The sequence below is a fragment of the Diachasmimorpha longicaudata genome, chromosome 3 (genome assembly GCF_034640455.1).
Source record: "Diachasmimorpha longicaudata isolate KC_UGA_2023 chromosome 3, iyDiaLong2, whole genome shotgun sequence".
Lineage (NCBI taxonomy): Eukaryota > Metazoa > Arthropoda > Insecta > Hymenoptera > Braconidae > Diachasmimorpha > Diachasmimorpha longicaudata.
Window position 1 is genome coordinate 9,536,437 of NC_087227.1, and position 24,076 is coordinate 9,560,512.

At 40.7% G+C, this 24,076-nt stretch overlaps 4 protein-coding genes across 21 annotated transcripts in view; 2 read left to right on the top strand and 2 right to left on the bottom strand.

Annotated features, from left to right (window-relative positions):
• Positions 1 to 4,162, top strand: part of LOC135160736 (TLD domain-containing protein 2) — a 67,247-nt gene extending 63,085 nt beyond the window's left edge. For all 16 annotated transcript variants that reach the window (XM_064117619.1, XM_064117622.1, XM_064117618.1 and 13 more), the window contains one exon: positions 5 to 4,162. In XM_064117619.1, coding sequence (XP_063973689.1) covers positions 5 to 140 — 136 coding nt within the window. In that variant the 3' untranslated portion in view covers positions 141 to 4,162. The remainder of the gene's footprint in view (positions 1 to 4) is intronic.
• LOC135160747 (uncharacterized) lies at positions 4,148 to 10,449 on the bottom strand. The gene is made up of 7 exons (XM_064117652.1): positions 9,145 to 10,449; positions 8,895 to 9,046; positions 4,924 to 5,308; positions 4,730 to 4,862; positions 4,511 to 4,627; positions 4,342 to 4,453; positions 4,148 to 4,280 (listed from the first exon to the last, which is right to left on the bottom strand). Exons 1-7 carry the CDS (start codon positions 9,393 to 9,395, stop codon positions 4,213 to 4,215), a joined length of 1,218 nt encoding a protein of 405 aa, XP_063973722.1. The 5' UTR covers positions 9,396 to 10,449; the 3' UTR covers positions 4,148 to 4,212.
• On the top strand, positions 5,362 to 13,391 carry LOC135160745 (N-acetylgalactosaminyltransferase 6). The gene is made up of 2 exons (XM_064117645.1): positions 5,362 to 6,118; positions 6,574 to 13,391. Exons 1-2 carry the CDS (start codon positions 5,951 to 5,953, stop codon positions 8,194 to 8,196), a joined length of 1,791 nt encoding a protein of 596 aa, XP_063973715.1. The 5' UTR covers positions 5,362 to 5,950; the 3' UTR covers positions 8,197 to 13,391.
• Positions 10,591 to 24,017, bottom strand: LOC135160734 (probable ubiquitin carboxyl-terminal hydrolase FAF-X). 3 transcript variants are annotated; one of them, XM_064117605.1, is made up of 4 exons: positions 23,915 to 24,017; positions 23,100 to 23,347; positions 14,371 to 21,794; positions 10,591 to 14,254 (listed from the first exon to the last, which is right to left on the bottom strand). In XM_064117605.1, the coding sequence occupies exons 2-4, from the start codon at positions 23,163 to 23,165 to the stop codon at positions 14,074 to 14,076; spliced, it is 7,671 nt and encodes a 2,556-aa protein (XP_063973675.1). In that variant the 5' UTR covers positions 23,166 to 23,347; positions 23,915 to 24,017; the 3' UTR covers positions 10,591 to 14,073. The 3 variants fall into 3 exon arrangements, with proteins under 3 accessions (XP_063973675.1, XP_063973678.1, XP_063973677.1); XM_064117608.1 differs by lacking the exon at positions 23,915 to 24,017 and having other exon boundaries at positions 10,591 to 10,832; positions 14,128 to 14,254; positions 23,100 to 23,242; XM_064117607.1 differs by lacking the exon at positions 23,915 to 24,017 and having other exon boundaries at positions 10,591 to 10,832; positions 14,068 to 14,254; positions 23,100 to 23,242.
• Between the last annotated feature and the right edge of the window lie 59 nt (positions 24,018 to 24,076).

Here is a 24,076-nt window from a genome sequence, read left to right on the forward strand (position 1 = left end):
ACAGTGGTAAATTTGGGCTGTGGTTGGACGGCGATCTGTATCAAGGACGAACTCAATCCTGTAGCACATACAGCAATGAACCCCTTGCGCCCCACGAGGACTTTGTTGTTAAAACACTAGAGTGTTTTGCATTCATATAGGATTCGGCCACTTACAATCCATCCACCACAACGTTGGAGCCTAATTTGACCTGAGCTCGGGATTTGTAGTGGAAAAACAAATCCAAGTATCAGGAGAGATCAGACTTATTGACCATTTAATGAAGATTAAAGATGGAGATTCATGTACCGAGAAAAAAAACTGTAGAATTAAAAAGAGAGAACTAAATTGAGGGAAAAATACTGCAAGTATTGGAGGGAGGGGGGTGTCGATTAAAAAAGAAAATTATGATACTAAAATACTAGATAAATCGACACCAATAAATTCAATCAATTCTGTTGGGAGATTTAATTTTAGAAGAACTGATGCGAATGACGATGAGAATTGTGAATTTGCGCTTTAATTGCCGGAATGTCTACTGATCGATAGACTTATCGTTAACACTTTTTTTATTTATATTTATTTTCATTATTTTGTATTGTTTAACAGTTAGTTGTTACCCGCCGATAGATCAACGATATTAATTTCCTTCTGATGCAGCAAATAAATCGAGTTTTGCGCCTGAATATGTAAAACTTGATGTTTATTTTACCAAACAGATCGATAAACTCGTTCGAGGAAAAAAAAGAGATATATATTTTTTTTAGCCACTGAACGTGATGAGAAAATTGAGATAATGGTCTTTGCTAATTGCTAATACCTCAAAAAGAAGAGAGCGAGGGAGATTATGAGATGCTACCAAAAACCAATGCTAACTAACCGTTTGTTGATGTGTAGATAATGTAGATAGTGAATGTACATATATATATATATATATTGCAAGTCGTGTAGAATGATTAATTGTAACGCTACAAAAAAAAACGCAAAAATATATATTATACAAAGAGAATTAAAAAAAAATCAATATGTTGGATCGTATTATATCATGTATACATGCTATTACTGTAATGTGAGACTTGGGTGGGACTCGAGGTGAGAGACCATTCGAATCTGCCTAGGATCTGAGATAGATTAGTGTCACGTATGAATCGTACTGATTAAATCAAGGGATTTTGAATGGATTTTAATGAAATTGGTAATGTTTGATTATTGTTGATGAGATTTAGCAGGTAAATTTAATGTAGAATTCTACACCAGTATCACAACGAATGCAAGTGTCTGTGCATCATTCTCTGAATTAATCATCTTTCATTATTTGAAATCAAGTGAAATTGAACGGTAGATTAATCGAAAATTTTACGGTTCATTTGGATTTTATTTAACTTACCATTTACGAAATCTAAATCACGAGGGAAAAAATTTGAGAAACTGAGTGAATTCACGAGTCATCGAGTCCATGATTCATCGAGTGCTTCACAATCATTAGATATGATTGGGGTTTAACGGGGAAGAGAGATCGAGGGGGAATTAATCGAAGTTACAGTGCTGGATAGACAAATGTTGATGAGTAGCACCTAGAGGAGAGAGACATAATTCACAATAAACGTGAGTTATGGCTGACGAACTAGCGTATTATGCATATCAAGTCTAATGATTCAGTGCATTAAAGGATACTTTGATAAGTCTGTGTTATTTTTCATTAATCTCCATATAGTGATGATTTTTATTAACAATTTATCAATGAAGAACCGACGATTTATCCGGCATTTCATCATCAATATTTTAACGTGATAATAAAATACTAATTCATAGCGTAAACTCGTTGACTAATCAGCAAATGATTAATGAGTGAATTGCAGCTTTGGCTTCGATTTATTTGCATTTTCATTCGATAGAACACAATTAAAATGATGGAGGACGAGGGATAATTAAGAAAATAATCATTAACGATTGAAAAATATTGATGGAGGAGTTTTTTTGATAGATGTCAGCTTGCTAAATGTAGAATTACTCAAGCAAAATCATTAGTAAAGTTGGTGAATTAATGAAACATTAAATTTAAAAACAACAAATGGAATAAAATCCTAGATGTATTGTTTGTGATATAAAATAACACAACATTGCTCCCAGATTCCCCTTTTCTAACAACACGTGGATATATACTATTGGGGTAGAATTTACATCATAACTCAATGAGTGTTGAAACAAACGAATTTGGGAGCTTATATCCAGCATTGTACAGAAATTACAAGAAAAAAATTTAAAAATTGGAAAAAAAATATGTGCTACTGCCTATACACACTTGTAGGAGTAGATTTAACATAAATGTGAGTTGTTGAAGAGAAGACATAAATATCGGAGGACAAGTTTGATGATTTCGAATATAATCCTCAATACTCTTTGTGACTCAGGAAGTTTTCCATGAATCAATGTCTAAAATTGGCTGAAAATGTCTAATGATTAATTAAAAAATGTTTTTAGGTATGTAATGAATCGCCTGCGGTTGGTAGCTTCGATTATCGGGTGATCGAAATGGGAAGAATTCGATAGGTCGTTCAATTTCTTTAGAAAATATTGCTTCGAAATTATTTGAGACAATTTTCTAGGTTTTTTTTTCCAAATTGTTCTTTTCTAGGTTTCCTTTCACTCTGCAATTCGTGGGAAGTATCAGTAGAGTAGGACTCTTGTAAAACTTTTCTCCAAATTCTTTTCTTCTTCATTCCAAAGATTTTTAAATGAGGGACAAAACTTTTTCACACAAAATTCAAGAGAATTGATAGCAACTTCCTGTTTCTTCTCATTTCGTTTAGCCAAGAGAATAAAATAAGAAGCAGTTAAAACCGTACACACATACCCAGAGCGATGTTGATCTGTCGTACATTGTCAATTAGTTCCAGACTGACTGCAGGGATTGCGAGAGCGGATAACAGTTGTGTGTCTCGGTGTTTCTAGCCAATAGACGTGTCGTCGTCATCGTCGTTGAACACATCATTGTTTTAAAGAAATAAAATAATGTGAAAGCTTATAGTTGGGCTGTCGTCTATATCCGACGATGCGATACTTCAAAAGGGTAATCGAGTCTTCCTTGGGAGCAGATCAAATTCAGAATCGAATTTGAATGATTTCGGGGCCTCAGGCCTCTCAACACAAATGACCTCCTTCAAAAATTGATATTCTGTCCGTATTGAACCTGGGAGAGAGAATACTCGGATACCCTTAAACAACAATTTTCTGTCCAAGGCCCATAAATGCCACATTACACGCACGAAAAAGTTAACAGAAAAATGCAGCGAATACGTCGAAGCTTCTAGCAATTTTCTAGAGGCAGCGAACACTATTCGATTAATCTGTATAAGTTATTCTCAAAAAACTGATAGGAAATTCAGAAGAACTCCAGGGAATTCGCTGTTTTCCTGTTAATATTTTTATCCGTGCACTCCAACTTCATAATAAAAATTCAATGAGTGACCCAAAAAAATATCATTTAACTCCCTTAACTCTCTGTTAGACACACAATAACGGTTGAAAGATTGCAGAATAAAAAAAAAAACATAAAATTATGGAATGAAAAAAATCTCTGGACCAATGAATTTTACACTTTATAATTAAAGAGAAAAACCTAACTTCTTGAAATTGCTACTTCTGCGACTGCTTCTAGCACAATCTCTGGACCCGAATAACTCATTGATGATAAAATTTAATGTATAATCAGTAGAAATTGTTTCGAAATATTCGATTATCGTTATTGTATTGGCAGTGATGCCATTGTCGTGATAAAAAAAATTATTGCAACTTCAACGACACGAGATTAGTGTGGTGCTGATACTAGCTACCCACCCCCAGTCAATACCAATTGGAGCTGTTTGTTGAGTGATAATTATTCGGAGGGAGTAGGAGAGTTGAAAAGGCTTTTGTTGAGATGATAATTCAGATGAAAATGGTCTGTTTGGTTTTGCTTATCAGGATGTGAACGATCAGGTGCTGATCGAAGGGATGAATAATGATGCTGAGTGATGGTATGGAGTACGTACGTACCAGTGCGTCAATTGTATTTATGTAGATCATTATATGTAAATATACCTTGGGCTTGTGTGGGCTCACTGTAACATTAACACGAACACAGAGAACAATTAACACGCATATATTAAATAAAATGCCAACCAATGTGTTGTGAGTGAATTCATTCTAATTGTTCATTTATTCGTGCTAATTTACTGTAATATTACAATAAATTTACAAGCGGCTGTAGACGGACTCGTGGACAACCATGTCCCGGGTCACCTCCTTCAGAGATCTGCAACCTAAGAACAGAGAGATGGTTAGCAATTTATTTTTTTCGGATCTTCGTTATTGATAATTCACCGGCTAAGGCTAGGGACTCCCTGATCTCCTTCCTCATGAGTTCCAGAACTGCAATCGCTCCTTCCTCACCGGCGTGAGTCAACCCCCAGAGGATTGGTCTTCCGAGGAATACCTGGGGGGAAGTAATTGTTTCATCAAATTTTCAGGGCTTCTAGTCAATTTTAAGTACCATTTTAGCACCGAGTGCCAGCGCTTTGAAAACCTCAGTTCCCGTTCTCACTCCTCCGTCTAGGTAAACCTCTATCTTCCCGTCGATTGCTTTAACAATTTCCGGTAATGCCTCGATCTAGAATTAAGTGATGAAAAAATTTGTGACTGAGTGAAATGAGCGAATCCCTGGACACTTTTTGGACAAAAAATCAGTTCCATTAAGAAAAATTGCAATTACTGTTGCCGCTGTTCCATCGATCTGTCTGGCTCCATGATTCGAAACAATGACACCACTAGCTCCATTTTCCACTGCTAAAATTGCATCCTCAGCGGTCAAAATTCCTTTGAGTACAATCGGTAATTGTGTAACGCTAAAGAAGAAAAGAAAAAGACCGTCAAAATCATCCCGCAATCTACAGCCTAAAATATTACCTCTTCAGCCATTGCAAATCCTTCCACTCCAGTGAATCATCGAAGAGATCCGTCACGTACTCGCTCAATCCCGATCCTCCGGAGCTCTGATTGATCTGCCTTGACAATCGTCCCTCGAAATTGGCGAGCTTCAAGTGCCTCGGCAGAACGAACCTGTTCCGGACGTCGGCCCTCCGCGTCCCGAAGAAGGGGGTGTCCACGGTGAGGACCAGGGCCTTGAACCCAGCCCTCTCCACTCGTCTTATTAAATTTATAGTCACATCCCGATCGGTGTAAACGTACAATTGAAACCATTTTATGGCACCGGGAGCTGCCGCCGCAACTTCTTCAAGGCTGCTGGTGGATATTGTCGATTGGATGAATACTGTACCCGATTGCTGTGCAGCTAGAATGAAAATTGGCAAATTCTTTATTTAAAATGTGAGAGATTTTTTAAAGAGAAAGTTATCGATTTAAAAAAATCCTTAATGAGGGATAAATTGTTGACGAGGATCTCATTTAATGGTTCCATCTATATATTTTACGTTCCTGGGCTATGGATAATAGTTCCATGGTCAGCCGCCTTATTTGCTGGTGTCGCTTTTAATGTCACCTGCCTCGGTGGTTTCGATTATCGCCGCCATTTTCGATTAATCGATTCCACAGATGGCGGACCGCTGCGTTTCCCAGCTTCCCGTCGCCGTCAATAAAAGGATGAAAAAAAATACTCAGCACATGAGTCCGACCTTGAACAGCAGCGGTTGCTCATGTCACTCATCCCCGCCGATCTGTTTGATTCCAAATGGGTACGGATGGTGCGATAAAAAACGATAGTGCTCAGTTCCCAAAGAGACACCGAAGTCACTCGCCGCACGATTGTCTCGCCATCGTGTCCAATCATTCCAACACACCACGATAGTCTGATTATGTGATAACAAATGGACTTATTAGGCACAACTTGAAATGGCCCGTTCACTCGCAATTGCACGAGAAGACTCACCATTCAATTGCTGCACCCTTGGAATGTGATAGTAATATTACCGGGAAAATGAAGCGTAACGCTGTTAGTCTGATTAAATTCGTCTTCCTTGCGGCGATTACAGTGATAACGACTGTTATAGTATTTCGTTATGTGAGGAGCGGGAAAATAAGCTATTCTAGAGGGGGTCATTCACTTCAACTGCATAATTATCCAGAAGATCAACAAAAAAATGAGGTATTTTTAACGAGACTGATTTTTATTTTTTAATAATAGTTCAAATCAATTTAGCAAGTTCTGTTGCATCCTCATTCCGTAAAAAAATTTCTATTAGTTTTTCCCTGATTCTATTAATTAAATTATTCACGAATGAATTTAAAGTTCTTCCGTTTTGTCTCGCTAATGAATGGAATGTTAAAAAGTTTATTCGCCGAGGCTGTCTGATGCTTTCAATTAATCAGCTTTACATAATCAGCCAGAGCCAGACAAAAATTTCACTAGAAATCCAATAAAATTGTCCAACGAATTGGCAAGATTAATCTAGCAAATTTTATCTAGCGTGATGCATGATAAAATAGAAAGTAACTTTCTAAATTTAATTATTCGCAATCCGTGAAGAAGGTACCCCATGACACCTAGGCATCCCCCCTCGATGCAATCCCCCACCAACCATTAATTCCATTAAATTCCAGAAACTGGATATCGACTCCCCAGCGGACAAGATAGACTGGCACAACTTGAAACTGATAAACGAAGAGTCAAGAAGAACGGGAATTGGCGAGCAAGGTAGGCCAGCAAGTCTACCCCCATCGTCAGCCTCCCAGAAGGACAAGTTGTACCAGGTGAATGGTTTCAACGCCGCCCTGAGTGACCTGATCGCCTTAAACCGATCGATTCCAGACATTCGTCATCCGGACTGCAGACGAAAGAAATACCGAAAAAAATTGGACTCCGTATCTGTGATAGTATCATTCCACAACGAGCACTTCTCCACGCTCATGCGCACCTGCTGGAGCGTAGTGAATCGCTCGCCACCGGAACTCCTCGAGGAGATAATCCTCGTGGACGATGCAAGTACAAAACTCAATTTAAAATCGAAACTTGAGGACTACATTTCTAAGCACCTGTCCCTCGTCAAGATCATTCGTCTTCCAACTCGTTCAGGCTTGATAAGAGGTCGATTAGCGGGTGCCAAAGTGGCGCGAGCAAAGGTCCTGGTGTTCCTGGACGCTCACACTGAGGCAAATGTCAATTGGCTGCCTCCCTTGTTGGAGCCCATTGCCGAGAACTACAAGACGTGCGTTTGTCCCTTTATCGACGTGATAGCATACGACACATTTGAATATAGGGCGCAAGACGAGGGTGCCAGGGGTGCCTTTGACTGGGAGCTGTACTACAAACGTCTTCCCCTGCTGCCTGAGGACCTCAAGCACCCGGCGGAGCCCTTTAAATCCCCGGTAATGGCCGGAGGACTCTTTGCGATAAGTGCAAAGTTTTTCTGGGAGCTTGGAGGGTACGACCCGGGTCTTGATATCTGGGGTGGGGAGCAGTACGAATTATCCTTCAAGATATGGCAGTGCGATGGGGAAATGTACGACGCCCCTTGCTCGAGGGTCGGCCACATCTACAGGAAATTTCCCCCTTTTCCGAATCCTGGAAGGGGCGACTTCCTGGGGAAGAATTACAAAAGAGTGGCCGAGGTTTGGATGGACGAGTACGCCGAGTTTATTTACAAGAGAAAGCCTCATCTGAGGAGCCTGGATCCTGGTGACCTGGGGGAGCAAAAGGCACTGAGGACCAAACTCCAATGCAAATCCTTCAAGTGGTTCATGGAGAACATTGCTTTTGATCTCGTGGAGGTTTATCCACCGATTGAGCCCGAGGATTTTGCCAGCGGGGAGATTAGAAACATTGGAGCACCTGAGATGTGCCTCGATGCCAAGAAGAAGAGGAAGGATGAGGCCGTTGTCATGGATTCTTGTGTCAGGGATTTGGGGAAGAATAATGGGAATTTTGAACAGGAGTTCAGACTCACTTGGCACAAGGATGTGAGACCCAAGGGGAGGACTGACTGTTTGGATGTTTCTAGGGGGGATTCCCGAGCTCCTGTTACCCTCTATCCTTGTCATGGCAAGCAGGGGAATCAGCTGTGGAGGTATGACCTTGAGAAGCAGTGGCTTATGCACGGTTATTCACAAAGGTGTTTGGATGCTGACCCTGGTAGTAAGAGGGTGTTTGTTACTGCCTGTGATCCCACGAGCTCCACTCAGAAGTGGAGAATTCAGGACGTCAATATGAAAGTTATCAATGGCTAAAATAATATTGGACCAAAAGCTGAGTTGAGGGGCTCTGATCATTCCGGATATTCATTACTTTAACTAGTCATTGGAGCTTTTTTTTGGAGGAGGCACAACTACTACTTCTAAATTATTTTTCGTGGTAAAGTGCAGAAATAATTTACGAGATATTGAAACAGTTCTTTGGTAAGTCAACGTCATTTGCGTCTGAATGAAGCATCTGAAGGCTTAATTTTTCTCAACTCGTTCCTAATTTAATTCCGTTCTATCAAGAGACTAATTAGGAGATTATGAGAGTGATTTCGATGATTGAGAACAATTGTTTCCACTCCTCCGAGCTTAGATTGAATCAATTACGAGCCTCAATTAATGGTAATTCAGTTATCCATCACTTTTTTCTTCATGTGCAATGAATAATTATCAGAAAATGTGATTATTAATTTATTACCGAACTGATGTGTAAATAAATATTTCGCAGTGCCTTATGATGCATGAGAACCTGTACTCCTGTACTTTTAACGCGCACACTTGCTCAAGTTATTTTTAAAATTTCGTTTACTTGCCCTTTTGTCATTCATTTTATTACCCCGAGATGACAGTTGAATAGCTGTAGGTAGGATATATTTTTGTAAAGCCTGCGACCGAATGAAGCATTAATAAAGTACTCGAAAGTAACGAGAAATTTAATGACGTGGGGTTAATTTTCATGACTTTACCTCTTGCGGTGGCGCATTCACCGTCTGGATGTGCCATCCGTTGCATTGCTGTTGGGGCCACACCGACGGGCATGGAAATCCTCTCCCCGAGGGCTTTTCCACTGATATCGATGGTCGAGACATTTCTGAGGACTCGAGGACGAATCCTATATCTGTTCGTAAGCAAAAAATAATAGAAGAGCCAGCGCTTTTTTTTTTTCAAAATTAAATGAGATTTTTGCGAAAATTGATTATGTAATAATCGACGTACTTTCTAAATGCGTTTCTATTCCACTGGAGGGTCACCTCGTCCCCAGCTCCACTCCTATAATAATCCCTTGCAGATATTGGGAGTCTCTTCAACGCCGACTCTTCGAAATCTTGAACACATGTGAAAGCCTCCATAATGCGAAATTCACTTCCAAACTGAATAAATGAAGGATACGATGTAAACGCACGAACTAAATGCCAATGAGATAACTGGTGAAGCAATCGATCATCTCGTGACTGATAACTCCGCATGAATGTTCCTATTATTCACAGGAAGATTGCTTATCATTCCGCGTTGAGAGAATATTAACATCTCCATAGTGAGAATGTCTCTGCATAAATATGACAATAATTTTTCCAGCGAAAGTTGGATGGGGTATTTTTTAAACAGAACATGATCCTAGTTCTAGGGGCCTCAAATAAACTATCCGAGACGATTCAACATTTTATTATCATTCGGTAGAAACAATACACAAACTGTCGTATTTCCTCAATTTCCAGTGAATTCAAACAGACTTTGTTCCACTCATTGATGAACAAAAAAACCTCAAGAAATTTTAATTCAGCGTTGACACAGGCTTATGAAGAGCCAGTGTGGGACTGAAAATGCTTACAATAAATGCCTATCAACAATCATAACACAATTATTCGTTTAATTTTCATCTCACTCGTCATTCAATCTCCAACAGTGATGCCGCGACATGAGAAATGGCATTTTGTCATCTCATCTTGAGATACGAGTTTTTTATTTCTCCTCACGTATTGCTGAATCGAAAGTTGTTCTCGTCGTCTCCTCTGAGAAGATAAGGATTTTTTGAGAAGCACATCTTTACTTGTATCAAGATGATAATGAATTTTCACGAGTTCTATATTTTTGTTCTGAGTACAAGACATTTTAGTCCTGAAAAAAATGGAAAGCAGGAAAAGTAAGGATTACAAAATATAGGAGTATTGTCTATCTCATTCCCTCGACCAACTGTTCTCCTCTCGTATCGTCTGCTCATGTCTATCTTGAAACACTGTCTCATCTCGTTTCTCTCACAGCATCACCAACCCCCCAAAAGATCTAACCCTGCATCTACGAACTATCACGCACCCCAGGAAATTGCCTTCGCCCCTCTAGTCTGGAGACTTGGTCAATGCACTATTATTCCCCAATAATGAAAAAAATCCTCACTCATTCATCTACTTGTTTCTCTAAAATTTCGTTCCATCGATTCCTCCCTAATTTCCCCTAACAATGGAATCATCAGTTTAAAAATTGTCCTCGTGAGGCCCGTAACGATGTTCCTTGATAACCTGGTACCATTTAAAGTCTCTAGTTCCGTTATCATCTCCTCCTTGCTGACGAAAATATATTCGATACTCTCGTGTGAGCCAATTGCCCATTATTTTTCACAATTCATCGAGACGACTTGAAAGCACCGATCAATGACAGTGACACATGTCCATGTAAATACCTATTTTATTTACAGTACAACGTTTACGCGTTAATTATATATATTTTTGAGTAGAAACATTCTCCTCCAAGACATTTCATCTCTTTAAATACAATCGCATTAAAAGTGCATTATTCACTCGATTATTCTAATCTCTCTTTTATTCCTGAGAACCTCAAAGGTTTTTCAAGGCTCCTGGTGACATTAATCATGTTGGCATTGTGTTAAACACTCAATTGTTCAGTGTGACCTGTGTGCAAACAAAAAATTATGATTAAAATAAAAGCGCAGATGTTACAGTCATCAAGTTAGTCGAGTAATTTATTTAACTGTTGAGTTTCTTTTTCTCGATATTTTTTGTCATTTATTTTGGTTTTTTAAAATTCTTTTAATATCATATGTTGTTATGTACAGGTGTTTGATTGCTTACGGTATTAACGTTCTCTTATTCTTGTTCCGTACATTTATTCAGTAGCCCAAAGTGACATGCCATTTATTTAATCGATTTCCGAGTGAATTGCAAGATCGATTGATATTAAAAAATTCTAATTGAACACTTCCTCAATTTTTTTTTCAATCGTTTTTTCATCATTCGTTTATTTTTTCTTAAACTCGAAGCGTGTTAGTATCAAAGTCGGCATGATCATTTCTTTTTTGGCTTTGGTAAGAATCTTTTACATATAATATATTTTTGTATTATTTTTTTTCAACTCTCATCGCTAAAAACTAAATTCCTCTGAACAATTTACGCCATAAAAATTGTGAGAATAGCCATCAGTTGTTATTTGGTGGAATCAATTCACATGGCAGTCTTGAGCGAGAAAGTAAGGGGATTTGTTTAAAATTAATGTGTAAAAACACCTCAATCATTGATGACTGGACTTGCTCTTCTTAATATTCTTTACATTTATCCTTTTTCTTTTGCTTTAATCACTGCTTTTACTGACTAGAATCCCAATGCACTCAGCTATCCATTGGTGATTTCTAATTCGAAAGATTTAAATTTTGTGATAATTATTGGAGTCACAAAATCCAATCAAAAGCACAATATGTCGAAGGGCCTGGGGGGAAGACTGTATTTCACAAATTCTCAGCTAAAGGGGTGAATGGAAATCCATGACAGAGGGCTTGAAAAAATTGTTCATCTTAGGAGAGTTTGATGAAATGAAGCGAAGGTCATTCCAAAGGGTTAAATAGGGCCCTTGTGAAATAGGAAGGCGGTATCTAAACAAATTGGCAGCCACAACTGTTTGAAAATTATTTCATCTCTTCGTATCGACTTCAGCTCGTGCCATTCAAATCCCACACAAAAAACCAATTTTTCAACTATTTTCATGAACGTGGAAATTCCATGTGAATGTTTGTTTGTTTATAATCATAACCCTATATTGTTAAAAATGTAGGTTTCCATCCCCAATCAGCTGATAATTACAAACACTAATTTTCCCCCTCTACCAATCCCTCAAGAGAATACGTCCTTGCTGTCGATTGAGGGAAATATAAAATCCATCGCTCAAAGACATTACACTCAGTGACATAATTAAATAATTAAATAATTATTAACTATACTGTTCAATAACAAAAAGAAGGGATGAACTTAGATAGTAAGAGTCTCTGTGTACAAAAAAACCAGGATTTACAACAGCTCCGCTCTCAAAATTGTAAAATAGAAATATAATAATTTTTATCACATACAAAAAGCAGTTATTATTATATGTACATATTTTTTTTTAACCCAATATCGGCAATAAGTTTATTGATGGGGAAATTCAACTCGTTAATCATTGAACAGTGAATTTCAATAAATTTTTTTTTCGTTTAATATTGAAAATAATAAAACGTCAATTCATAATGATGGCTTTTCTGGGATGTCATGTGGGATAGTCGTTGATTAAATGTCTCTGAATTCATTAAATTGTCCACGTACACACGCGATTGTCACACTTCAATCTACTCGAGTGACATCTTTTATTCGGTCTTATTTAATATTTATATAACATACGTTATTACAAGTAATGGAGCTGTGATCAGTTCAAAATAATGATTTCATTACCCCAAAAAAACTATAATTTATTCATCGAACAGCCTCAATCCAACGATTCGTAAATTTCGTTTTTCCGAAGTGATGAGTTATACGTAATTCATTGAAAATACAAATGTCTTGGGTTTTTAGAAGAGACCACAGCTCCAATACGATGGCTCGTATCTTACAGCGATACAACTATTGAATTCTCGTAATCAAATGGAATAAAGAGAAGAAAAATGCTCAAGATTCAATGCTAATCGTTAAATTATCAGTGTAAATTTTAATTTTAAAATTTTAACAAGTTGAGATGGCCAAATTTGCAGGTGCAATAGTTACCAGAACAATTGATCCACCAAAAACACCCTGAGAACGATAAATAATACTCTCAAAGTGCAAAAAAATGAGCCTTAAATATCTCCGCGATCACCAAAGTGAATTAGTATTCGATCGTTGCCATTTCTAATCCTAAAATTTTCCCTAACATCCCACGCACATAATTCACCCCATCTCTTTATTCCCTTTAATTTCCAGAATTATATATTCCAGTAAAATTCGCAGTATCTCTCATGCATCAATGTATCACCTCTACCCCAAAAACTCATAAAATTTCTTTCAGTACACGGTAATTATCCGGGATCCGTCCATGGTCGTATTATAAAAACGTATAATAAACGTTTCACAATTCTAAATACATTAAACATTACACTTCGTTTATGTGAAAAATCTTACGAATTAACGTAAATTTACAATGAACGAGGGGTGTCTTGAGGGAATTACTCTTCTCCTATAAAAATTTTCACGACTGGTGCTAGTGCAAAAGGAAAGGCACAACATTTCAGTTTATCTGCTTCCATCATAAAAAAAATGTAAAGGAAAAAAAAACTGTGGGAAGCTAATTGCTACGAAAAAAAAAATGCGCGTGATAAGGTATCACTCGAGATGTTAGTGATTAAGTACAAAAATCTTGCGTTGCACGGTTCATAAACAGAAAAATGTCACTCATTTCTGGCCTCAATGCTCACTTATCTTCTCGTTACTTTTATTTCACATAACATTATGTTCAAATTTACATGGAGAATAATGACGAAAAAAAAACGCATTATGGTACTTAATTTGTTGTATTCTTTCGACATTAGACTGGATCCCAATAATCACAATTAACTATACATATTTATGACTTTAATTGTTCATCTTTCAACAATTTTAATCGTCGATTAGATGGCCATAAATTATCCATTCGTCATTTGCTAATCATCTCCATTGGAAATTAAAGAAAGAAAATAATGAGACAGATGTGACAAGTGATGAGTCCGGTGTAAGTTCTGTACAATTATCTCTCATAGCTTCCTTTTTTTCTATATTAATCCGGTAAATTCATTCAATCGTCACTGTTTTTTTATCTTAATAATTGGTGACGATTTTAATCGTGAGAGCGGAATAATCGTGAGTTGAAGTGTACCGTTCATTATGGATCCTGATTAGTTGTCTGTGGTGATTCACAATTCTGGGGTGTCTGTACCTGGTGTGAAGAGTGAATCGTATGGACTGGAGATGGGGTAGGCTGCTGTTGCTGCTGTTGAGACTGCTGGGGCTCGGGTTCCTCTTGCACTTGTTGGGTAACTGTTACGTCCGGCTGGGCTGCATAACTGAAATGAACAATTTTGGAAGATTGGTCAATGTGTTCGCGACGGGAAATTCAAATGGGACGCGCGGAGGGCGCATTCGCTCTCGTTTATTTTTAATAATAAAAACTAATGCTTACATCGCCTCCTCGACCTCGGGCTCCTCATCAGGACAAAGTTCAAAGGCTCTCTCCAGTGTTTTCTTAGCCGAATTACTCCTCTCCAGATAATACCCATTAGTTGACTCATTAGACTGTGCTGGTAGTGACCAATTATTATAAGTATGACTGTAAGGTGGAGCAGACGTGTATGGCCTCTTCTCGAGTTCATCCTGCAGCCAGTCAATGGCATGCAGCCACTTCCTCTTCATCTCAGTATTCTGATAGAGAAACTGATGCGCAGGTCGGCACTTGCTGAAGAGCTGTACCATGCACTTGATGCACTGGTACGCTCTCTTCTGATAATGATTTTTGCTTCTCTGAATGGTCTCAAAGAGTCCCTCCCTCTCATCAGGTACTCCCTTGAGAGCATTGTGAACCCTGTGAGTCTGCCACGAGTCCTCCATAAAGAGCATTGCCAGCAAGAGATCAGTGTGATGTCTCAACTCGTGAGTGTAAGCAAAGCCAATCTGCCACAGCAGTTCACTCAAAATAGTCCTGGACAAGTGAGGATTCTCCCAACAGCAGTACTGCAGTAGCTTAACAGTGTCCTCAGTGATGTTGACATCCTCGATGAGTTTCTTCATGTAACTGGTTCTCGTGAAGAGTATCTCAGCAGCTTGTGGCTGAATAGTCATGAGGTAGTCGTTCTGGCATTGGGGATCTCCATAGGGATTGGGTAGAACAGTCATTCCCGAGGGTGCCTGACTCGACTGACACCTGGAGGAAACGTCGCAGCATCTTATAAGCATACTGACAACTTGATGGAGCTTGGTGAGCTCTGGATACTGATACTTAATGGTGGGACCTGGTCCCTCGTCGATAGCCACAAGCATGAATGTCACTGGGACATTTAGCTTAAGCAGTTGCTGCTTCTCAGGCAGTCCCAGAGTCGCGTAAGAATGGAACAGTGAGAAGTAGTGAGGCAGGTGTTTACCATGATCAGATATTTCTCGATGGAGCAACGAGAGGACAGCATGGAGAAGATGATCACTGAGTGTTGCTGTTGGATCCAGGAGGATTGAGGGGGCATTGAGGCTTGGAAGTGCACATGGTCCGTCCTGGAGGGAAAAGTGAGCCAGGAATACCAGGATTTTAAGAAATGCTGAACGTACTTCAGTGCTCGGACAACTAAGCAGGTACTCGCAGAACCTGTGAGGATGATTGAAGAGGATATTGTGGGCGAACCACGAACGAACAGCTTTGCTGTTCCTCAGGTGATGGCATAGTATATCGTACCAATCCATGGCTGTTCCTCTCAGAGACTTCTTCGTGTGGAATCCAGTGTAGAATAAGAATCTCGAGGCCAATTGTACTGACAGCATCGCCAGCTCCTCCGCCTCTGGACTCAATTTATCATTAAGATTTGGCCGAGTTGTGTGAGGTGGATTGCAGGAAACCAATTTCCTGATGAACTGAAAATACTCAGGACTGAATTGATTCCTGTTGTGCATGAACTTTATGTTCTGCTTTCTGACACTGTGCTCAATAGCTGGGGGCATTTTCATGACTCCTAGTTTAGTGTACAACGACAATTCGTTAACACTTTTCATCAGTGAGTTCTCCTCCACATCAAGACGAGTGTAGAACAGCATGTAGGCATTCCACCATCTTTTTTGGCGTCTAAAATTCATTCGTTTCAACATCTGATCGAACACCTCACCCATGTAATCACCCCCAAAGCACTGTGACTTCATTTCCTCAGCCTCCTCCATTTTACATTCCGTCACATCACCATCGTCGAACTTGTACCACTTGGCAGTGCCATCATTCTGCCTGTGAAGTATGTACGAGTAATAGTGTCCACCACTTGCTTGACCACTGTGAACAACAATTCCACTCAACTGATACTTTGTACACGTCCCCTTGTTAACTTCCTCGTAATCACAGTCTATGACCTCTCCCTCGAGCTTAGCAAGCCCATTAACGGTGTAAGGCTCCATATCGAGATCCCTTGGGAACTCAAAGTAGTCGTTAAACTTAATAGCACAAACACGCTCAAAATCGTACTCAAATCGTTTCAATTGTATTGCAAGAATTGGGGGTAATTTTTTAACACACAAACGCTTAACAGTTACAACTTTCTTGTTGCACTTGTCGCAGTGATAGGCATCAGCACCCTCGAGAAGTTCTCCCTTAACGTACTGTTCCAACGAGTCTAGCAGATTACTGTGATTTCTTATATCAACACTGATCACACTGAAGGGCTCCTCCTTGGAGTACCTGTGAGGACAGCCCTTGCAGATCTTCTGATCACTGTAAGAGCCCCCCAGGATCTTCCCCATGATCTGTTCGTGGCCCAGGGCCTTAAGTGCCTCATCCAGACTCTCGACAAGACTCATAAAGAATTCCACAGCATCTTGCTGCTCCCTGAGATTAACAGGCTCCCCCTGGAGCTTGAAGTGCTTCCAGAGGCCCCTAGGTATATAGTACTGAAGTTTACTGTAGGCCAGGTGACCGAATATCGCCTGGACTTGCTTGAGAATTCCAATATTATACTCTTTTCTGGACTCGTCGATTCCACACTTCTCCTCGTTGCTGTCATTATCACTGGCCTCGATTGTCTGCTCCCCGTCGATCCTCTCCTCCCCCGAGAAATCTTCATTCAGATCCGTGGCTGCTCCCTCTGCCATTAGTAGCCCCACCCTGATACTCTCCACCATATACAGCTGCTGGAGAACAGAATTCATGTAGCAAGTGGCACCAGCATTTTTCAACCCCACGAAGCCCTTGAGAGGTCTTGGACCCACTGGTGGCAGATAATCCCATTCCTTCAGTGGCTCATCGCGATCCGAATAAAACATGTCAGTGAGCATTGTGACTAGAAGTTTCATATTGGGAACACATCCCAGGCACAATCCTACGAGCAGATCGAACGCAGCACTCGTCGATTGAGGGGTTGTGCAGACCGGGCTTGCCTGGGTGGAGCTCAGCTCCCCCGTGCTCCTCAGCTGTAACATAAGCCTCGACGCTGGAAATATGAAGTCCTCCACGAGTTCCTTGATGAGATTATCCCCACGTTTTTCATCAAAACCGAGTTCGTATTTTTTCGATGGTGGAAGAAATGCCAAGAGCTCTTTGGTGAGGCTCAAGTGACCCTCGAGAAGGGCCTCATCTATAACTATCTCTCCAGACTCCTTTACAGCTTCTTTAACCTTCTTCAACCAGGCAACCTCCACCTCCAGGAGTGTCTCAGCTGACATCAGAGGGCATCCCGATATGTGGGCACAACTCAGGAGTTTGCAGAGTAGTAGGAAGTACTCGTGACTCTGCTTCGCATTCTCGATGACAGTTGTGTCGAGAACATCGGTCAACAGAAGAATAGTATTCTGAAAGGAGAGATGATTGGAGTTGCACCAGGTGAATATCAGAAGAAACTGCTCAGCAGCGGCTATTCGGATAGCCCTGGAGGGACTCCCCAAGACGAGATCAGTGAGAAAAGTGGGCCACAGCTTCTCCTTCGTGAGTGCGGACAATGCAGAGGGATTTAATACAAGAGCAATTGTCAGGACCTCCAGTGCCTCCTTGCAGACAAGCACGTCATTGGGATCTAGGCTCTTCGGCTCTCGCTGATTGGCCTCGTGCATGGCATGCAGCATCTCCACAGTTCCATCGGCGTGATTCAAATTCCCTGAGGATGCTGCCCAGGCCAGTTTAATTATGGCACGAATTGTCGCCATGTCAGGCAGCTCCCAGGACAATCCCTGGATGAATAATTGACGACAACGATCAGACTCTGTACCTCCAGACAACATTTGGCTCGCCAAGTGTTGCGCCAATTTTGTGGCAACACTTCTCAGCATGTATTCAGTATTCTGATTGGGTACAGTATGCAGTGCTTGCTTCAATATAGCGACTAAATTACGATTATTCTGAAAATGTGTGTCATGATTCTCTGGTATTGTCGCCTGCTGCACCTCGTCCATAACGCAGGCCATCAAATTTCCAATGACTGTCAGCAAAAGTTTGCAGAGTTTGAGAACAGTCAGATAGGCTGATCGTTTGGTTGTCTCATCAGCATTTGGTAGGAACTTGTTCTTCGTAAGCATCTCGAGGATGACACCAGCCTCACCACTCTTGATGAAATTCAGTTGAAACTCAAAAGCTTTCTCTGAAAGGGGATCGAGTGCGGGCATCAGCAGAGTGTACAGCACCTCGAGATTATACAAAACTTGACTGGGAGATGCTGCAAAGAAAAGAGTATCAACACTCGTATTCTGTTCGTTGCAGTGGGGATTCAGTGACATCTCGTCGTTCTTGTAATGTCCGAAGAGCCACTGAAGCCTGAGGACAGTGAGTGCATCGGGAGGCACCAGTTGCAAGAGATTACGAGCCCCATCGCGAAGATTCGAGTGCTTCAGGGAGCAACCGAGGTCTGACAGCTGAAAGAAGAAGGTGGCATGCTGAACACGCTGAGACATCACGACCCCTGGTAGACTGTTCTCAGCTTCTAGATTGGGTGCATCGTATGGATGATGTGGTGAACTTGTCGATGAGTCAGAACTGCTGTCCGGTGAACTTGGCATGTTGCTGTTAATTTGTGACAACTTGGCTGATAGTAGCATCTTATCTCGGAGAGGAATTTGCGACAAAAGTTTTCTATCGTCAGCTTGCTCCAGAGACTCTCCATTGATAAATAAATCTAGCTTGACGTTTGTCCCACTGGCCTTGATTCTCCGGAGGATCTGACGTCTCAGCGATGCCAGTGTGTCGTTACTGTGGGTGTAGATTTCAATGTCGTCGATACTTCGGCCTGGATTTACGAAACGAATCACCAGGGACATGTGCTTGCCGCGTGCAGCACGATGAAGAGGTAAAATCTTCCTCTCCCCGGGAAAAGCAGTGTCACACTCATTAATGTACTCCTGCAGGACCTTCATAACACGACACATCTTCAGTGCCTCATTCTTAATCTTGTTGGAGACCTGTTCGTCCGTCTCCTCTTTGCCATCAGTGTGCACATCACTCAGAACTGTTACTGTATCGTAATGGGCTCGAAGTCTGTCCATACACTCAGCAATATAAGTCTCATGAAATGCAAGGACTGACAGCTGCAGTCGTGGTCCCAAATTTGTGTTGACTTCCTTCAGCAGTTCAATACCACGATTGGCAATTTCCTCAGGGCTGTTGGTAACCACTCGCCATAGATAATCAGTGCCAATGAGATCGACATCGTCCATCAGAAATGTTCGTCTCTTCAACTTCAATTTTCCTACCTTCGAGTTAACAGCCTTGAAAAAACGCTCGTAACATTTTATTCCACTTTCAGTGAGCAATGTAGGATCCAGTTGAAGAATATTGTTCTCAAAGAAGTCCTTGTTGATTGCTGGATCGAGGTCTGGCTCCTCTCCCATTAACTTGGAGAACCACTTGAAGCAGGCTTCTCTGTCAGAGACAAAAACAGCCTGATCAGCGAGGCACTGCCATATCTGTTTGGCTTGTTCAGCGCAAAGCCAAAGCTGTCCATCCTTGAGGAGAAATCTCAGGAAATCGAGTCTTTCCTGTACCTGCATCACGTGATTGTAACGACTATCAGGCGTGAATGTCGTGGCATCAATATCTGGTGTCTCTTTGACGAGAGCCCTGACCTTGTCCATATAATTGGTCAAACTGTTTGTTACCAGAATGACAACACTGTGCTGATTCTGCAGACGTTCAATCACCTCTTGCCTATAGTAAACGTGATGAGTCCTCTGGCTGTTACCAATGAGTGGATTGGGCTCATAAAGACAGCAAATTTCTCGTATCTGATTCAACGCTGGTACTGACCACTTGTCCCCATTTTTAAGTTCCTCAACACACTTATCAAGCCACACCGTCTTCTGGGCGTCCCTGTCTTGTGAGCAGGAGTAATCCAGAATCTTAACGTGAGCACTGAGCGCCTGTTCCATTATTTCAGTCGGCACTTCATCAGAATGAGCTAGATTCCAGAAGAGAGTCAGAACTTTGTGAGCCATGACACCATCCTTGTCGTCCTCAGCAAGTCTCCGGATTAATTCAAGGAGTTTTTCTCTTTGTTTCTTGTTAGCTGTCTTCCAACTCATCTGGAAGCACTCGAATAGATGGTCCAGTTGCTCTGGACTAAAATCCCAGGCGACTTTGGCCAACAAGTCATGAACATTCTTGACAATTGCCTCGTGCTTGCCCGCCTGCGCTGCCCACACAGCGTCCAAATCCTCCAGAGTGAGGGCCCGCTCTTTAATTATAAAACGAAGAATCTTCTCCAATTTCTCCACATACTGTGGCTGATGCAACGAGTCACGCAGCACTATCTCCAATACACCATTATCCTTTATCCATTTGGCCATTCTCTCAGCTGTCAACCACTCCTCATCCTCGAGAGCTGGATTACGATGTGGATAATAACTGACACTCGTTATAACTTTATTAACTTCATTAAGTGCATTCATTTTACCATTGAAGGATGATATCTGCAGCAATCGCAGTATCATTTTCAGTCTCAATATTTCCAGATTCTTGATCATAGCCTCCTGCATGGGTACACGCGACACCAGACACTTCATGGCTTTTATTATGGCCGATATGGCATCATTTTTGGATTCATTCTTAGCTTCTTTCTTCAGCTCGTCGTCTGTGAGATTGTCCAGAATTACTGGCACCATTTCAATAATTGGCATGAGGTATTTGACTATTGTGTGAACAGTGAGGAGTTCGTAGCAGAGGCCAAAGGGTCGCAGTAGTGCGTGAATAACGGGTATGGTTAGATTTCTATTGCTTTGGAATCTCGATAAGAGAATGACGAAGCCATCGAGACTTCCAAATTTATTAATGAGATCGACCAGCCATCCTCGGGGACTTCTCGGATCTAGGGGTGGACGAGCGTAGAGCTCCTCATCTGGTATATTGCTGCCTGGGGGTACACTCGCTGATGTTCTTGCTGCATTGAATGTGTGGAATTTATTGTTTGGATTAAAGACCATTGCCAGCAGGTCCAGAAGGGGAAACCAGTCCTCATCGAGCTTTCTTACACAGAGTTCAACTAGTCTGTCGCAGTTGGCGTTTATGCAGCTGTGGATGTGGGGCTTCCAACTGTTGACCGCTTCGTCGGTCAAGATTTTTGTAAAAGATATTGTCAGACCCTCACGAAAAAAACGCTGACAAGCCTCGCTGTGTACGTCGATTCCTCTCTTGCAGAGGTCTATGCTGGCCTCCAGGAGGCAGCGGAGCTCCTGATCCGGGAGCACTGGTACCACCCATCGTGACGAGGTGATTTTCTCGTCGAGAGTGGCAAGTTTTCCATGGGGAAAATCTGGCTCCGCTCGGGGTCGATTATTCTCCTCCAGGGAGGGATCATTTTGACAGTCTGTCTGGTGGGATACTGTTTCCGTTAGCTGGAGACCCGATATTGCGTCGGCCAGGTGCTGAGGACCTTGGGGACTGTGCATCTGAAAGTGGGAGACAGTTTGTTAGGGAACCACGAGTCCATTGGAACTCGTGCGACTGATGATTTTTATTTTCTGAGGTTATCCAAATACGTTGGCCTTTTTTTTCCTACCAGTACTTCCTAGTTTTGAAATGGTGTTTTTGAAGTCTATTTAAAGAGTTATGGCCCATTGGGTTGTCATTTTTTTTTATCAATTTCTCGGAAACCAAGTATCAGTGAATATAAAAAATATGCTGTACAAAAATTTAAGGCAGTTTTTTTTTAATTCGTCGGATCATAATCGGTACAAATTTATTCACCTTCTGGATTTTACGAAAATCGATATCATGCCTGAAAAGATAAGGCTCGTCAAATTTTCAATAAGTTCCATTATTTATTTATAAACATCGATTGCTTTAAGAAATAATAATACAGTGGAAAATATAAATCGATTGACATTGACGATTTATTTTCTTTTTTCAAAATGGTTCACGGAACGTAATTGAGGAATTTGATAATTGAACATAGTTCACGTTAATATGATCTGATAATTGAATATAATGTAAACTTTGAGCTGGAATACTTGGAGACCTTCAGTGGTGGACATTTAAAGATCTGATTCAATCGTTAACGGAACTCCTCATTTAGGTTAGAAATCCATCTTTAATTGAATTTTAAAATGACTTGAATATTTAGATTGCTGTCCACATTACAGTCATCATGATTGCCATGTGCACTTGAAAAAATCAGAATTTTGAGACAGTGATAGACTGGAAGATTCCGTAGGGCTCTGATGCAGACTTTTCTTTAAACTCATCAGAGTTTGTTTCTCTGAAACCACTTTATTTGTTTTTAATTCCGACGTGGCTCTTGGGAATTGAAATGTCGACAAAACCATTGAACCCCATGAGGACAGGAGGAATGAGGTGTTCACCAGTTTCATCGACATTTCAATTCCCAACAAGCACGTCAGAATTAAGAACAATTAAAGTTTCCAAGATACACATTCTGATAAGTTGGAAGAAAATCATGTCAAAAAAGTGTTACGAGCTTCAACGTCACTTCTTCGCCCTCCCATCAATAACTTGGAATTTTTTTTTAAATATTTGGAGGGCTTGAATTCCGGGTGAAGTCTCATACCACAAATCTCCTTCACAAATTTTGTCAAATTAATTACCGCATAAACACGGAGAATAATAATTGTTGATAGCCAGTACAGCTACTTGTCGGAAGGGAATGTTCATGAATATTCGTATAAGACGTGTAATTTTTCCTCAGCTAATGAATATGATTGGGAAAAAAATGTTTTCTCAGTGGATGTTCATACCTGCGTTGTCTGCTGATTCTCAGGTGGATCAATTCCGACCCCCTGCCCCCTCGTAGCAATAGTCATTCCGTCAATAGCCACACAATTTTTCCCCAAACTAAGTTCAGAGTTATCGATATCTCAAGCAAAATGTGAAATAACAATTCATCGACATTCACAATCGTTCACTGACATTAAATACAAACGTTAACGTAACGTCTTGGAGGCCTTTATACTTCACTCAATAAAAAAACCAGTGTCTACATTATCTGAAACCAGAAACAAACACGAATATCAATAAACCAAGAAATCGGCTTCCCTCACAGTGTGCAATCCATGATATTCACGATTAAATATTAATGGACGCCCAAATTAAATTAAAGCACTGCCTTCCCCCAGTTCTCCCCACCCCCAGAGCCCAAAAATGCCCAAAAATAATTTCTCGCAGTAGCAATAACGTGAAAACGACTGGCTAAATTCCCTTAAAATCATGGAACGAACTATTAACAAACTAAAAAAAAAGATGACAAAGACAATGACTCGGACGTTGTCGATGTCTCAATGAATAAACAAAGAATCCGAGGGGAAAAAAAAATGTGTCAATGGTTTTTCATAGCCTGAAGTGGCTTCCCTATGGAAGAAGAATCACAAGGGTCTGGCAATCCGATGGTAAAAAAATATAAACGACGTAGTGCTACGAGACAATAGACATAAAATTCACTTTTTCTTGGTGCAATATCACTCCCACCAAATGGACTTCCCCTCGCTAACCCCTCGCAAATAAAAAATCCGCAAATTTGTTATGGTGAAAAATAATAATAATAATGAGATGAGACCGGCCGCTGGATGGTACCCATGCGTCGTCAACGATCTTTGGGCGAGGGTTGCACCTAATTTTTCGCCCCGTTCGTCCAACCGGGCCTCCATCGGACAAAATGGCGACCCACCTAACGATTAGCACTGCCAATACGAAACTATGTGGATATTTTGGTTGTATA